The sequence below is a fragment of the Tursiops truncatus genome, chromosome 2, assembly GCF_011762595.2.
Source record: "Tursiops truncatus isolate mTurTru1 chromosome 2, mTurTru1.mat.Y, whole genome shotgun sequence".
Classification (NCBI taxonomy): Eukaryota; Metazoa; Chordata; class Mammalia; order Artiodactyla; family Delphinidae; genus Tursiops; species Tursiops truncatus.
In genome coordinates this window covers 157,536,628-157,553,660 of record NC_047035.1, presented here as the reverse complement: position 1 = coordinate 157,553,660, position 17,033 = coordinate 157,536,628, and the positions used below count along the sequence as shown (strand labels likewise).

The 17,033-nt window shown below is 37.7% G+C and overlaps 1 protein-coding gene across 5 annotated transcripts in view; it reads right to left on the bottom strand.

The window, feature by feature from the left end:
• MASTL (microtubule associated serine/threonine kinase like) overlaps positions 1–17,033 on the bottom strand; it is a 52,263-nt gene that overhangs the window by 17,860 nt on the left and 17,370 nt on the right. For 2 of the 5 annotated variants that reach the window (XM_019933282.3, XM_019933284.3), the window contains 6 exons: positions 14,485–14,657; positions 11,417–12,562; positions 10,207–10,348; positions 4,539–4,652; positions 4,338–4,439; positions 514–1,674 (listed from right to left, as the gene is read on the bottom strand). In XM_019933282.3, the coding sequence (XP_019788841.1) occupies positions 1,517–1,674; positions 4,338–4,439; positions 4,539–4,652; positions 10,207–10,348; positions 11,417–12,562; positions 14,485–14,657 (1,835 nt within the window). In that variant the 3' untranslated portion in view covers positions 514–1,516. Of the gene's footprint in view, positions 1–513; positions 1,675–4,337; positions 4,440–4,538; positions 4,653–10,206; positions 10,349–11,416; positions 12,563–14,484; positions 14,658–17,033 lie in introns of those variants that run through there. The other 3 variants (XM_073801573.1, XM_073801574.1, XM_019933283.3) reach the window with 2 other exon arrangements.

The following is a 17,033-nucleotide window of genomic DNA, read 5'->3' as shown; positions in this document are numbered from 1 at the left end:
CTTGATTATTCAGTCATGTTTCAAATCCCTGATACGACTGGTGTCCTGGAAGTTCCTCATAATTAATCTTCACAATACAGGTAAACAATCAGAGTTTAATCCACCCAAGGTTTTTTACTCTGGCAGAGCAATGGTTTAAATCATTTGTGCTTGATTCCAAAGCCAGTGTTCTTTCTACTACTTGAAAATTCCATAAGAAGATGACAAATAATCCTAGCTTTTACCTAATTTAAGGGAAAGATGTAATTTACATTAAACAAAGTTTTAATTGTTAACAACTGTATTTTGAACATATTATTGTTAGAAGAGGTAACTATTAGGTGGATTAAATCTGAGTAGTCATTACTAAAACAAGCTCAGTAAAACCATTAAATCATGGATTCAGTTACACTGCAATGATTATTACAGTGTCTCTTTCAGTATAAGAGTTTTAAACTTATATTATCTTCGTCAACTAGATTAGTAACACGGCTCGTACTGGGATGGTGATGGAAAGTAAAAACACTCAAGCCATTTTGCAAAAGGAACAATAGTATTTAATAGATTAACAGAAAATTTACACATGGTACATTTAAATTTGAACTTTTCTCTTTTGGGGGGTAAGTCTGCAAAAAACCTGAATGAATTTAAGATATGACCTGTGAAGCTGAATCGTAGTGTATCTATATTTAAAAGAATGATGTTGACAGAGAATATATCAAAGTATGTTACAATTATATTTATTAAGTGAAAGTAAGTTAGTTATTTTTTTTAAAGAATCCGGCTATTCTGGTAATGCTGCATATGTTTTAAGCAAATTATTTAAAAATGTAAACCATTACATTTTTTGTTAAAATTGAACAAGCTGTTAAAATTGCTACAATATATCTCACCTGAGCTCTCCAGTACTATTTTAAATACATATGTATTGTAGAAAAAGCACCAGAAGCAGTCAAGGCAGCAAAACTGTATTCATAGCAAAATAAGCCAAAACCCTCGTCCTTTTGTTTATTCCTCATTCCCGAAAGGAGTTATATTACTGAATGAAGGAATTTTCCAACTGCATTTTTGAGGTCACAGTTACAGCCTTAAATGATTGGCTTTTGCAGGCAATCAGGTACAGATAAATTACATTAAAATAAAACTGTATGATGTTTTTGTCATATTAACACCAAACTGAATGGTGGACTGAAATGAACAGATGAGAAAGAAAATCAAGCTCGAGGCTCACTCTTTCTCTAAAGTGGTCATGTTTCTAGTTTTACTAAAGCATTGATTTTCATAAAGTGCACTAACAAAATAAATAAGTTGAAAAAAGCTTTGAAGATCTATGTACAACTCTGAGATTAAGATAAATTACTGATTATGTTCTTGATAGCCTTTTAATGCTGTGGAAGCTGTAACATACATGAAAAGCTCATTGATCCGGGTAAAATAATGATTTTTTCCCCCCTTAGATCAATCTAGTATTAAGGCGTATGTAATTATGCTAGCTTATTCCATAAGGCAAGTTTAGATTAAAGGGAAAATTTATGTGCTATAGGCTAAATCCAGATACTGTCAGGTGCTGGGCATTATTCCTGGCTTCAAAATAAGATGTATCAGTTTCATTGTCTGGCTGGGGTATGAAAGGCATCGTTTGATGCTGTAGATTTTCCCAGTCCACATCACTGAAGAGAGGATGATGTTTCAACTCTTAGGAAAAATATCAAACAAAGCAATATTATGACACCATTACCAAAGTCCTATTTTACAGGAATTAAAGAGAGACGGTCTCACATGTAGCTTGCCCTGGTTTACTATGTCCGTTTCACAGACATTTTAAAAACATGTCTCTTTCTTCAACCACATACTTCCCAACAGCACACAGTGTCATTCTGTATGTCACTTGGCATATGACAGGTGCCTTAACAGAAGCTTATCTTTCTCACTGCCTGCATCTTCTCTCAGAATCCCTGACTCGATGAGAGAAGACAGCCTGGCCTACTTCCTGTTCCCCGACACGGCTTCCACACCACTAATCCTAATCTTCCATGATTAATGCCCCACTTCGCATTCCAATTCCTTGCCGCCTGCTTTGATCTCTGTAATCCTCAGCATCGTCACCCTAGATTACTTCAGCAGGAAGCTCATCCTCCAGTCCCTTACTCTCTTCCCTGTGCTCCATCCTTATCCTTCCTGGTAATTTCAACATACACACTGGTGATATTTCTGACACATGCTTTCTCTTCCTGGTTCTTTTATTTCTTTGATTTCACTGACTTGCATCTCTACAACACACCAGCCGCCCAGCAGTATGGCCGCATCCAAGTCTACTGCTTCCACTTACAAAATCTCAAGTTTGCCTTCCTCTTTAACTACATTTTCCTTCTATCTAGTAAAATGAAATCTCTTTTGATCACACAGGTATTTAGCTGGGAGACATAGCCACCCCTCTCCTCAACTATTCACTTCATTAGGCAACAATAAAGACAGCAAAAAAATGAAGTGTCAATTAAGGCAGTATACAAACCAAAAAAGCAATCAAATTTAAGGAAAATATCAGAAGACGACTACACAGACAGGAAAGAATTGTTTGTCTGTATTGGGGGTAATGGGCTGGAAAATCAATATGTATATATGATGGATTTTCCATAAACTAAAAGACTGGTAGGAAAAGGGATAAAAGAGCAAAAATAATTCACATTTAGAGAATTTATTTGTCTCAACGGTTCAAGCATGTGTTACTTTAGAGTTATTTGTAGTATTAACTCGAACTGGGATATCTGGATGTGATGTGATGCTTCGTGATCATCATAACTATTTATTTAAACTGAATCTGCAAAAGAATTCTAATCTAGGTTAAGATTAACTAAATAAACAGTTGTTGAAACAACTGTTTCTTAACTGAAGAATACCCCTATCTGCTTCACTAGGTAAACTGTTCATTTAACTAATGAACAAAAATTTGAGGTCACTGGTAAGAATGTACTGAGCAAGTTACAGAGCATTATAGCCATTTTCTAAACAACGGTTTCCCAACTTTGTTACAGTTGACCTTTGGGACCAGATAATTCTTTGTAGTAGGGACTGTCCTGTGCACTGTAGGATGCTGAGCAGAATCCCTGGCCTCTACCTACTAGATGCCCCCAACTGTTGTGACAACCAAAAAATGTCTGCAGACAACGCCAAATGTCCTTTGGGGAGCAAAATCATCAGCAGTGGAGAAGGCTGTTCTAAAGCAATCTTTATTTTTATTATTTTAATTTTTTATTTTATTATTATTTTTTTTTGGCCGTACCTTGCAGCCAAAATAAAAATAAAAATAAAACTGAAAAAAAAATAAAAAAAAAATAAAACTGTATGATGTTTTTGTCATATTAGTTCCTTAGTTCCCTGACCAGGGATCGAGCCTGTGTCCCCTGCAGTGGAAGCTTGGAGTCTTAACCACTGGACCACCAGGCAAGTCCCCTAAAGCAATTTTTAGAGCTTGGTTTTCAAATGTCTGCATTCTCACTTTACATAAGTTTTTGCTCAGATTCTACTCTTCAGGTCTTCCTGACCACCCCATCTAAAATATAAATCTCTTGCCTTCACTTTGTACCCTCTCACTTTGCTTTCTCTCTTCATGTACTTACCACTAGATGGCGTTATGTCATGACCGTTTGTTTACTTCCTGTCTTTCCACTAGAATGTAAGTTCTAGAACTTAAGCACAGGGATGTGTCTGGTTCATCCCTAGGATACCTCCATTGCCTGAAACGAAAACACTGCCTAGCACCTAGAAGTCACTCTATAGGATTTGTTAAATAAATAAACTGTTGACCTCATTGGAGGGAACACCTAGAAGCTGATGTGAATGACATTATTACTAAAGTCCATTTAGTAATATACCCTACTTCACATGGAAATGCATTGTGAGACACAGTGCTTAGTTGTCTCTATATATACATTGTGACAAAAAGGATTTTAAGGCAGCTGCTAATGAGATTTTGAAAATTGGGTTTTTAAATTAATTGGAGTTTCCTGCACTGGAAAGAACCTTTGAATGGGCCACAATGCACCAATTTTGTCTTCTTTGAGGCAACCTGGCTATGAAGAATGCAACAGGGAGTCAAAGTCCATAAAAATATTTGATAATCAATAATGATACCAGGGACTTCCCTGGTGGCACAGTGATTAAGAATCCACCTGCCAATGCAAGGGACATGGGTTCGATCCCTGGTCCGGGAAGATCCCACATGCCACGGTGCAACTAACTCCGTGCACCACAACTACTGAGCCTGTGCTCTAGAGCCCACGAGCCACAACTACTGAGCTAAATCAGTAGTCTGGCTCAACAAATCAAGGGTAAAAGAGTTAACTAACACAAAACCTTACCTTTCATTCCAGCTCTCTTTGTATCATCAATGGTTAAGAGTATTTCTACAGCACTTTGAGCATTATCAGATAACTTTTCTTCACCTTCAGGCCAAGGGATATCTATAAATACAAATAAACTTGTTAATCATTGCTCAAGACAATAATACACAGAGATAAATGAGATAAATCAATCTATCTTAATAGGAGAAAAAGAATCACCTCTTTTCAGAATATTCTGGAATACTTGCTGGGGTGTTTCATCGTTGAAAGGGGGAATTCCTGTTAGAAACTCAAACAAGCAAACTCCAAGTGCCCACCAGTCTACTGCAGGACCTGGAATTTAAGAGGAAGCAGCTGAACTTGCAAGCATTTTCTATAAATGTTTGATCAACTAAAACATTAACTGTGGATATTTGGGCACAATGAAGACCCAAAGGCTCGTTTCCTTAAGGCTTTCTTCTGGCTTCCAAACGTGCAAAGACCCAAATTACCTTCCTTTAGGCAATGTGGTAATTACTTTCTTGGAAAATACTGGGCTCCATAAGATGATATGGAAAAACCCAAACGAACTTTTTGGCCAGCCCAACAGACGTTTAGATTAGCAATTAACATGGCTAGTTAAAAAAAAGTTTAAAAAGTTATTAATAACCTCTGATATTCTGGATACTTATTTGTGCTAAATCCTAAAACACAACCAAGGAATGCATTTAATCTAAAAATTATTCTCTAAAAGAGTATTTCTTAATTTCAAAACAGGAAACAATAACATTCAGATGATTCTATAGCCCACTCGTTTCACAAAGGAATGAGATGAGGTAGTAATATTAATGCAAACTGGAGGATAACCTGCTAACTAGGGAAAGCCTTACCTACAGAGGGTTTTTTTGTTTTGTTTTGTTTTTGCCACACACACCATGTGGGATCTTAGTACCCCAACCTGGGATCAAACCCGTGCCCCCTGCAGTGGAAGCACAGAGTCTTAACCACTGGACTGTCAGGAAAGTCCCCTTACAGAAGGTTGTAATGTGGCTTTATTCCTTTTAAGAACATAGAGGGACAAATTAGTTTAACAAAAAATACTCATTCAAACTATTGCTTGAGGAGGTAATTAGAAGATAAGTCTTAATAAATGGGTAAAACTGATTTCTTTTTTTAAAAATTTTTATTGGTGTATAGTTGCTTTACAATATTGTGTTAGTTTATACTGTACAGCTAAGTAAATCAGCTATACATATACATATATCTCCTCTTTTTTGGATTTCCTTCTCATAGGCGTTCCCTGTGCTTTACAGTAGGTTCTCATTAATTATCTACTTTATACATAGTATCAGTAGTGTATATATGTCAATCCTAATCTCCCAATTCATCCCACGCCCAGGTAAAACTGATTTCTAAATAAAATCTTCATTGGAAGCATCATTTGTATACAAAGACATTTTAGACAATTATTTTAAACATGACCTTATAATCTGGTTTATACGCTTGTTTAGATACATCTATGAACAAAATTTCCTAAGCAAAGGTTAATTTCAGTCCAAAAATGATTAACTTCAATATAATTTTAGAATTGAGACTCTAGTCTAGAACTAAATTTGCCTGAAAATTACTCTTTAAAATCAATTTCACAAGACAACCCTCAGAATGGGAGAAAATATTTGCAAATGAAGCAACTGACAAAGGATTAATCTCCAAAATTTACAAGCAGCTCATGCAGCTCAATATCAAAACAAACAAACAACCCAATCCAAAAATGGGCAGAAGACCTAAACAGACATTTCTCCAAAGAAGATATACAGATTGCCACAGACACATGAAAGAATGCTCAACATCATTAATCATTAGAGAAATGCAAATCAAAACTACAATGAGGTATCACCTCACACCAGTCAGAATGGCCATCATCAAAAAATCTACAAACAATAAATGCTGGAGAGGGTGTGAAGAAAAGGGAACCCTCTTGCACAGTTGGTGGGAATGTAAATTGATACAGCCACTATAGAGAACAGTATGGAGGTTCCTTAAAAAACTAAAAATAGAACTACCTTATGACCCAGCAATCCCACTACTGGGCATATACCCTGAGAAAACCATAATTCAAAAGGAGTCATGCAGGGGGCTTCCCGGGTGGCGCAGTGGTTGAGAGTCCGCCTGCCGATGCAGGGGATGCGGGTTTGTGCCCCGGTCCGGGAAGACCCCACAAGCCTCGGAGAGGCTGGGCCCGTGAGCCATGGCCGCTGAGCCTGTGCTCCGCAACAGGAGAGGCCACAACATTACAATAGCCAGGAAATGGAAGCAACCTAAGTGTCCATCGACGGATGAATGGATAAAGAAGATGAGGCACATATATACAATGGAATATTACTCAGCTATAAAAAGAAATGAAATTGAGTTATTTGTAGTGAGGTGGATGGACCTAGAGTCTATCATACAGAGAGAAGTAAGTCAAGAGAAAAACAAATACCGTATGCTAACACATATATATGGAATCTAAAAAGAAAGAAAATGGTTATGAAGAACCTAGGGTAGGGGCAGGACGGGAATAAAGACGCAGACCTACTAGGGAATGGACTTGAGGACACGGGGAGGGGGAAGGGTAAGCTGGGACAAAATGAGAGAGTGGCATGGACATATATACACTACCAAATGTAAAATAGATAGCTAGTGGGAAGCAGCCCCATAGCACAGGGAGATCAGCTCAGTGCTTTGTGACCACCTGGAGGGGTGGGATAGGGAGGGTGGGAGTGAGACGCAAGAGGGAAGAGATATGGGGATATATGTGTATGTATAGCTGATTCACTTTTGTTATAAAGCAGAAACTAATACACCATTGTAAAGCAATTATACTCCAATAAAGATGTTAAAAAAATCAATTTCACAAAATTCATTACTGTGGTTAAGCAACTACCACCATTTCATTTTAAAACAAGTAGGAAAAAAAAAAAACAAGTAGGAAAGCATCATGGAATATGCCATTAGAAAAAATAATCACATGCATTTAGAGTGCCTTTTCATCTGCAAGCCACGTAATCCCATCTTCCCTAAGGAACACAAGGTACAAACAGTCTCTAGGCTTCTATTTCTATAGTAATCACTATAAAGACATACAAAACACCTCGGTTAGTAGGCTTTTAAGCAGCACTGAGAAAGAATTATTCCAACAGCTCAGATAATATAACCAAATAATAGAAAAGTAGGGGGAAATCAGGAAAAAACGTGCATTTTAATTTATTTTACTTAGGTTAGAAATTAGGACCCTTTTCCCAGCTCAGCCAAAAATGTACTTATGTCATGTCAAAACATACATGATTTCTCCATGGATATGTCATACATACCCATATAATTGAGTCGAAGTCTAATAAGATCATGTATTGTGATAAATCATATTATCAATTATAAAATAAATCAATTATAATATATATCATTAGCCAGAGATATAGAATAAAGTTGTTTTATACTACTGGCTTTCTAATTTAAAACCCGCTTCTTTAATTTGTAAATTGATACTGTTAATTCCTTTCTATTTTCTAATAATAATAGAATTGAATGATTTAGAAAATTCAAGCCCTTTTGTAGCCACTAATATTAATATTTTTATCAAGCCTATTTCTTCAGTTGCAATAGAAAAAGCTATATCCACACTCTCTGCTACCTTTAAAAGTTATAAAAAAATGCCACATGCCTACATTTGTTTTCACAGAGAAGAGCAATTTCTCTGGATGTCTTCCTGCTCAGAAGACAGAAGACAGTTCATAAATGAGCTGAAATGAAAAAAAATTTTATATGCAATGTGATCTAGTTAGACTTTGTTCAGTTAAATGTGCTTTGCCATGTTCCTGTATGGAGAAATTTACTCACCCAAAGTCAGAGATCCTGCATGTAAGAAAACAGGAGTTAGGTACATTGTCTTAAAGTTATGAGTTCATTCTCACATCATTCATTGAATTAGAAGCCAGGTATTGTGCCAGATATAAGAGATACAAAGATGAGGAAGACAGCTTTCCCCAAGGAGAAAACACCCTACTCTGGGAGAGACAATACAGGTAATTTTAACACAATTTTAAGAGAGCTGAAACAAACATATGCACAAGAAGCTGTGAAAACTCAGGCCAGGGTCCCTAAGTCCCCTTGGCTGAGGCGAAGACATGGAGGGCATCAGAGGTCTCAGTAGGATGTTTGGAATTAGAAAACTAAAGAGCCCAAGTGAGTGTTTCTGGGGCCTGGGATTCCAGGGAAGAGGTTAGAGAGCAGGGAATTGTTTTTTAAAATTATAAATTGCTGTCTATTATTTATTTTAAACTCTATGTATCAAATTACTTTTATAGAAAATAAAAATTTTAGAATATTTCACTAGCTAGCTAAGATAACTAACTACATGTCCCACTAAAAGAGTGGCAAGATCTTATCAAGTAAATCTTTACATTTGAGGTTTACTTTCATATTGTATCCTAAGTTGGAGAAAATGTAAAATTATAATATAGGAAATGAGCTGGCAAATCTGTGACTTAGCAAAAAGGACAAAGTACTAAAACTAGTTAAGTGCCCAGAGGAACTTAGATGCTTTGGCGGATAAAGAAAGGGGAATATTAAACGTGTCTGCTTTCAACATTGTAGAGATTATTGACAAGGGTGAGTGAGGGCTGCCAAGGAGCTCTCCTGGAGGGCTATGCACAAGGAGAACTCAGACTCTAGATACAGCAGTGAATAATTAGTTCTCCATAACTGATCAAGGGATGCTTTATGGAAGAGGTGACATTTGAACTGATGAGCAGATGAGAAGAAATTTGACAGGGAGGTGACTGGGGACTGGCTTTTCTAAACTAAGGCAAAACAAAACAAAACAGGACTTCCTTGGCTGTCCAGTGGTTAGGACCCTGCGCTTCGACTGCAGAGGGCATGGATTCAATCCCTGGTCGGGGAACCAAGACCCCACAGGTCACACGGCGCGGCCAAAAAAAGAAAAAACCCTACTAAGGCAAAACAGTTGTGCAAAATAAGGAAAATGTGAAAATAAATGTGTCTAAGTAAAATGGGAGGATAAGGCCTATAAAGAGACTAACTGAGAGACGAGTCTAGCATGAGAGCTCAGAGCCTCGAATCAGTGATCTGGCTTTCTTTTTGCAGGTAGGAAGGAGCCACCAAGCCAAACACCTCCTCTGTTTCAAGGAGAAGAGTAGCATGAACTCTATTATGCTTTAAAAGGGAAAGTCTGGTGGCAGTGATAGCAAAAAAGAGAATGAAGTTGAGGAGATCAAAGAGAAAGTTATTAAATGAAGGAAAGGGAAAGATGAGGTTCTTACATGGAATAGTGGCAGAGATGAAAAAGTGAGGAGACACACTGCAGAGATGTAATTCATCGGATTTAAATGCCTGAAGGTAGGGACAATGTTTGTGTCACCATGAAGATGGTGAACAGAGAGATGGAACAGAGGAAGAGCAAGCTAGAGGACAAGTCGAGCTCTGATACATAGCAACTGAATGACAGTAGAATACAGAATAGGCACTTTGGCCACGTGTCTGCTGCCTAGAGAAAGTCAGGATTAGAGACAGATTTTTTTTTGGCCTCGTGGCATGCGGGATCTTAGTGTAGGCCCAACTGTCTATTCCTGAACCCAAACTAAAATAGACCTGGGGAGACATTTAGAACAAAGACAGTAGAGGGGGTGGAAGGCGGGACTTCTCTGGATCATTGAGACTAAACCAGCAGGCCAAGAACAAATGGCTGCATGTCTTCTTTCCTATAATAAAGGGCCATATATGTGAGAAAAGAGCATTGCACGAGTTCATTTTCTTTTACCTTATGCAATCTAAGTACTAAAGAAATTTAAAACAATTTATCTCAGAAGAAAACATAGTGATACTTCAAAAACGCAAGATGTGCATGCCTTACCGTGGGCCCTGCCTAACAGCAGCTCTGGTGCGAGGTAGTCTGGAGTTCCCAGAATTCGCCCACCATCCACGGGGGCCGCCCCTCTTCTCACACTCTTTGGAGTTCGGTATGGAGTTCCTGACTTGACCTGATCTGGGGTCTGCTAATTTCAAAAGAGTTTAAGACACAATAAATATCTTAATTCCTTTTACAGTGAACAGAAATGCTAGAACAAAAGAAAAGCTAGGCTGCTGGACATAAAAGATACACTCAAATACTTGATCAGTTTTGAAAATGGCCTTGTAACTAATTATAATTATGAAAAGTCCTATTGTAAAAAGCCCCAATTATAATAATGAAATTCAATAGCTTAGATAACACCAATTATTTCAGTAAGAGCTGGAAATGCAAGAAACAATGAAAAAAATCCACAGGAAAAAATTCTTGATAGGATGGATCAATACAAGCTTGAGAGCAGTCACAGAGGGAGGCTGTGGCTGACAAATGAGTGAATTACTAGGACAATGCATACAACAGAACTACACATAAATAACCTCTCGCGCTAACTGACATTTATGGTTTTAAGGTATTTTGTTGTCTCACAAGGACTCTGTGGGACCAGCAGGACAGGTGTCATTATATTTTACAGACAAACGGCAGACAGAGGCTCTGAAGATAAGGACTTCTAAGTCACTCAGTAAGTTCTAAACAGAAAACTCAAGTCTTGTAACCCTACAGTCGAGGTTTACATTTTCTGTATTATGATGTCTCTCTGAAGGAAGGAAAAAATGAAACTTTGGGTTTAAAAAGATAAAGGTTTAGGAAAAAAAAAAGATTTGAAATATCTATTTTTCAACTTTCTTCTGTAAAGGAAAGAGATCATCTAAATATGTCCTTAAAAGGCAGTAAGGTAGATGGACTTTAATTTTGCATCTCAGAGTTGCCGTGATCAAGTGAAAATATGTGATTGTAAATATGTAAACGTGATATGTAAATATGTGAAAGTATACAGAACAGTACAAATGAAGGAGGCATTGCAGTTAAGAATGATAAACACTGCTACCTGCTTTACCTTTCTGTACTAAAACCTCCAAGGAGCCATAGATTCCCAACAAGCAAAACAAAACTATATGATTAATATTATATAGTCTAGCTGACAGGCAAGTGTCTGGCCTTAATAGTTTATTTTTCTAAAATCTAAAGGACAGAACATTAGCAAGTGATCACATACCTGATATGGCATGTAGGATCTTTCTTTTTGAGTAGGGGTTATAGCCATGGGATATGAACCACTACAGGCACATGAAATATCCATCATATCTAAAGAAGTAATGCTCATTTTGGATGGTTCTGAGCTATTGGATGCATTAATATGACTGTTAAAACTCCGAAAAGCCACAGCATTTCTTTTAGAGGTTAATGTTTTCAACGCCTCCAAAGAAGGAGCTAACATTTTTCGGTTGCTGTCCTGGACGGCAGGACTCTCATCACCTCTCGGCAAGGTGCTTTCTTGGCAGCTGGGGGATGCAGAAAGTAGGTCTTCAATATTTGATTCCTCCAAAGAGGATTCTTTGATGCTTTTATCTGGATCTAAGGACTGCCTTCCTAATGGACTTTCCATGATGGAAATTCCAGGAAAAGATGAATCAGAGTCCATGCAAATACTTTTAGGAGTTCTATCATCATCGGAACACAGGAAACTAGAACTTAAGTAGTCTTTCTTACTATTCTTGTCACAGTCGTCATCCAGTTCACACATAAGGTTTTTTGCTATCATTGGGACAGGTGATTTTTCTGGGGTTTGTTGCTTATCAATGAAAGAATTGCCCATGTTCTCCTTATTAGCACCGTCATTTTGCTGATCTCTGTATACCGACAGCTTAAGGTCCTGGACTTCAGCTGTTAAGCCTGTCCTTTGATTGACATAACCATCTCTCATTTCATTACTACTCTTATACTCGATACAATTTTTTTTATTCTGTATAATTTCCTGACAAGGACTGGAGTCAACTAACTCAAAACTTCTTTTACAACTTCTTTTCCCAAGGTGTTCTTCAGTCACCCCACTGGAATCCACAGCACATTGATGTGACTGATGGTAACCAGACTGGCTTGTGTCAGCAGCCAGATGAATATTATTTACATCCAGTTCTCTTGCTTCCCAAGAAACTTCCCCAGAAGAACATTTTTCAGCAAGGTTTCCACACGAGTTTCCAGTGGCAGGATCGGCACTGCTGTTATGAATGGGAGAAACGGCTAACTCACGATCCCTTTTATTGAAACTTTTGGTCTCCATGGCATTTGTAGATTTTGTACCTAAAGGCTTTTCGACTGTATTCCAACTCATCATTGTAGAGCCCACTGTGTTGTCACTTTCCTAAGGGGGAGGAAAAAACGGTTAAAAAAATTATGTAAAGCTGAGAATCTTTAACCTTTTAAACCTCTGCCCACTTAAGTGGGATAACTGACCCCATAAGCTACAATGGGTAGCTCTTTCCACATTCCTGTGGAAAAACAGAACAATGATAATGGAGAATTAGAAAGCAATGTAAACAATTATAGTATACATTTGTATACATTATTTTGAGTGAAACACTGGTATAAAATTTAAACCAACTATTCTATAATATGTATTTGATGGTGTATTACATGTTATTTAAATAGGACAAATTAATAGGAATATATTCAAGCAAAACTGAGGGTAAGGCTACATTATGTATATATCTGCTGTGCAAAAGGGATGACTGTTTTGTACTTCAATCACAGGGCATGAAATACAGTTAATGGAAAATTACAGTCTAAAAATATAGTTAATGTAAACACGTATCACTTCATACAAGTATAATAAAACCAAGCTGACAAGATGAAGCTAAACTAACGGCAATTTGTAATTAAAAACCCAAAATAACAGGAGTTAATATCCATTGTCAACAATATAAACTGATGATGCGTTGATAACAAAGTGCTTTTCCTGAAGACTGTTTGAGTTCCAATTCTGCAGGTGCCCTTGTGTGATCAGAATTTTGGACATAATCTTGCAAACTGGCATATGGTAATCAGGATTTTTACAAGATTACTCAGTTAGAGTGAATCTTCAATAAACCCTAATAGTGCATATTTTTGATATGTGAAAAATCGAACTTTATTAACTTACTTAGTAATAGTAAGGAGCAGTTAGTCATGAACAAAAAGACAATTCCTAAAGTACAACTCACTGCTCTGGAAGCACAGAAAATGATGCATTTGGGGATCAGCAAGTTTATCAGCGGTCCCCTGTGGTCCATTGTCACTCCTCTGACCTAACTTGAGAGGCTCTACTGTAACCCAATCATTGCATTCCTTAGGGATGCAGCCGAGGGAGGAAGAAGGTTAAGCTATGTATAGTTTGAAATATTATATAACATGCTTTCTTGAAGAGAAAAGAGGTAAAATAATAGAATGGAAATCTGGCTTTTCCTGAAGCATTTATTACCTAGAGGGCAATCAATGAGAGAAGGAAAAAAGATTGAGAAACCCTGCCTTAACTAAAAAATAATGTGACCTTACTCCTAAAATACACATATCCAACAATAATGAAGAAAATCATGCTACTGAGAATAAGGAGCAAATACAGTCCAATTTATTTTATCAAATGGAAGGTTTACTCTTTGTGTATTAACATTATTCTAAGCTAACATTATTTTGTCAGCATTCTATAAAGGAAACTTTATTGTATTTTAGTTCCCCTCAGCTTTAATAGCTTAAAAAAGCCCAAAACAGAATATATAAATTAAGTAAGATAACTTGCAGCAAATTTATTCATTTGGTAAGCAATCTCCTTAGAATAGATACTTTCAAAGACACACCTACATTACCTTTGTGGTCTAAAAGTTATTTCTGATCCAAAAGAGTTACCATTCCATTAAATGAGAAACTGGCAGAAAACAGTAAAGAAGGAGGTAGTATAAGTTTAAAATAAGACAGGTTAAAAAAACTCAACAATCTAAGGTCTGTGTCAGGGTAGGGAATTAAAAAAAAGAAGTCCATCCAGATGCCTAGAAGCCAAACATTTACTATTAATATACTGCAAAAATAAAAAAAATTGGAATCTCATATACTGAGCAAAACTAATTTCACATTTGAATGAGAAATATTTCAAGAGAATTTGACAGAATATATAGGAAAAATGAAGAATACCTTGATTGCCATTCATGTAACCATTTCATTTCCTTACAGAATTTGTATGAAATGGTACATAGCGTTTCTATCATTAATTTGACACACATAGTTGGTTTTGGGTAAGGTGAATGTCACTCTGACCTGGCAATCCTTTTCCCATCTGGGACTGCTGTGGCACTCGGATTCCACACTGGACATGAAGGTGTGGGATTGACTGCTGGTGCTGGATGTCGCCAGCCTTTTCCTAGACTGGAGGAGATGGGAAGTTAGACACTTCACAGGCATCCCAGGGTGGGAGGCAACGGTTTCAAGACCTGTGGGGAAGAGAAAACATTGAAGTTTATGTCACATCTTTCCTACTTTCCCGCTGATCCCGAATCTTTACAGATAATTAGAAAAAGTATTAAGTATTTCATATCAGAACTATTTCCATGTAAACATTATTTCATCCATAATGATGGCTTTGGGTGGTTTTGGCATACAAGTACTGTTCTGAAAGTTAAAAAACAAAGCAAAACTCTCAATATTCATAAAGTAGAAATCAGGACAAGGGAGCGAACATAATTAGGAGGAAATCCATTTTGAATAACCATTATCCAACTTGAAACTTTTCTTGATGAAGGACCATTATTTTTTTTTTTTTTTTTTTTTTTTTTGAAGTACGCAGGCCTCTCCCTGCTGTGGCCTCTCCCGTTGTAGAGCACAGGCTCTGGACGCTCAGGCTCAGCGGCCATGGCTCACGGGCCCAGCCGCTCCGCGGCATGTGGGATCTTCCCGGACCGGGGCACGAACCCATGTCTCCTGCATCAGCAGGCGGACTCTCAACCACTGCGCCACCAGGGAAGCCCAGAAGGACCATTATTGATGTGCTATATCCAGGTGTGCTAGGAGGCTGGAATGGGACTACGTTTACTCGATTCAATTTGTATTTAATTAAAACTGTGGCTTTATTTTAATGTTGAGGTTTACATGCTTACAAGTGTGGAATTATATACCTCCATAGAGACTTTTTTACACTACTGGGTAAAACAAATAATAGTGATTTGTCTAGGAGTGAGCCAGTGCAAGAAAGCAGCACCATCTAAATGATACAAGTTCCTGTATCTTATATACAAATAATGATGCTAAAAATTGTTGCTCTGGGACTTCCCTGGTGGCACAGTGGTTAAGAATCTGCCTGCCAATGCAGGGGACACGGGTTCGAGCCCTGGTCTGGGAAGATCCCACATGCCGCAGAGCAACTAAGCCTGTGCACCACAACTACTGAGCCCACGTGCCGCAACTACTGAAGCCCACACGCCTAGAGCCTGTGCTCTGCAGCAAGAGAAGCCACCGCAATGAGAAGCCCGCGCACCACAACGAAGAGTAGCCCCCACTCGCCGCAACTAAAGAAAGACCGCGCGCAGCAATGAAGACCTGATGCAGCCAAAAAAAATAATAAATTTAAAAAAATAAAAAAGTAAAAATTGTTGCTCCTGAACTTAAAATGAGACACAATAGATAATCATGCTTTTACTAAAGATCACAATACATGCATATAAAGATTTGATATGTATATCTTGTTTTCTCTTTCCTGAAAAGGGTGAACATGACTTTAATCCCAAGTAAATTCTTAGTTTACTATAGTTTTTTTGATCTAATAAACCTTAGAATTTTGAAACTGGAAGGAGATTTGAAAGTCCGTCTAAAACAACTTTCTCTTTGGCACATAAATCCTCTCAATGGGATTCCTGAGACTCACTGGACACTGACCTTGACAGCTGAGTAAACTGCTCAGCTGCTTTTCCCCAGCAACATGGGAACTTGTATCTGATCTAATGCGTCTGCACACTGTATATTTGCTACTGAGCTCCTTCTGGATCACCGATACGATCAGACCATTCCCTGCTTTGAAACTTTTGGTGGCTTCCCTTTTTCTACAGCTTACATTCCAGGCTCTCTGTAACAACACTGATCCTTCCCCATGTACCTTCCCCATCTACCTGCTAAACTTCCTTTTCTTTGCATGTGCTTCCCATTCTCACATGTTGTCCTGTTGTCTAAAGATAGAAGATACTTCCATGTGTCCATGCCTTTGCTCATGCCTCTATCTGAAATGCCCTTTTCCAATATACTTGGAGCTATTAAGATCCTATTTCTATTTTTAGGTCCTGCTTGGTTGTTCCTATATCTTTATTTAGAACCATTCTTGGTTTTTCCAGTTAGCAATGATCACTTTTTGTGTTGGATCACAGTATTCTTCCTATGGCATTTATTTTATAGGACTGTTATTATTATCCCTTTATACCTACAATCACCACAAAATTACAGGTTCTCCGGAGGCAAGGACCTCTCGTATTCATCTTCATATTCACTCATGTGACCAGCACAGTGCCTACCACATTCTGATCAGATTAAAAAATGGCTGAGGGAGATGCAATCATTTCCCTTAAGAACAAGGCTATAAATCACATCTGCATATCCTATATTTTAACAGTTTTCTGTTTGTTTTTTTTTTCCCAGCCACACCACACGGCTTGCAGGATCTTAATTCCCTGACCAGGGATTGAGCCCGGGCCACAGCAGTGAAAGTGCCAAGTCCTAACCAAGACCACCAGGGAACTCCCTAACAGTTTTCTGTTTATCAAAGTTATATATATATTTCAGCTATTTTGATGTTCACAGAAGTGTTTGAAGAAACAAGAGGAAAG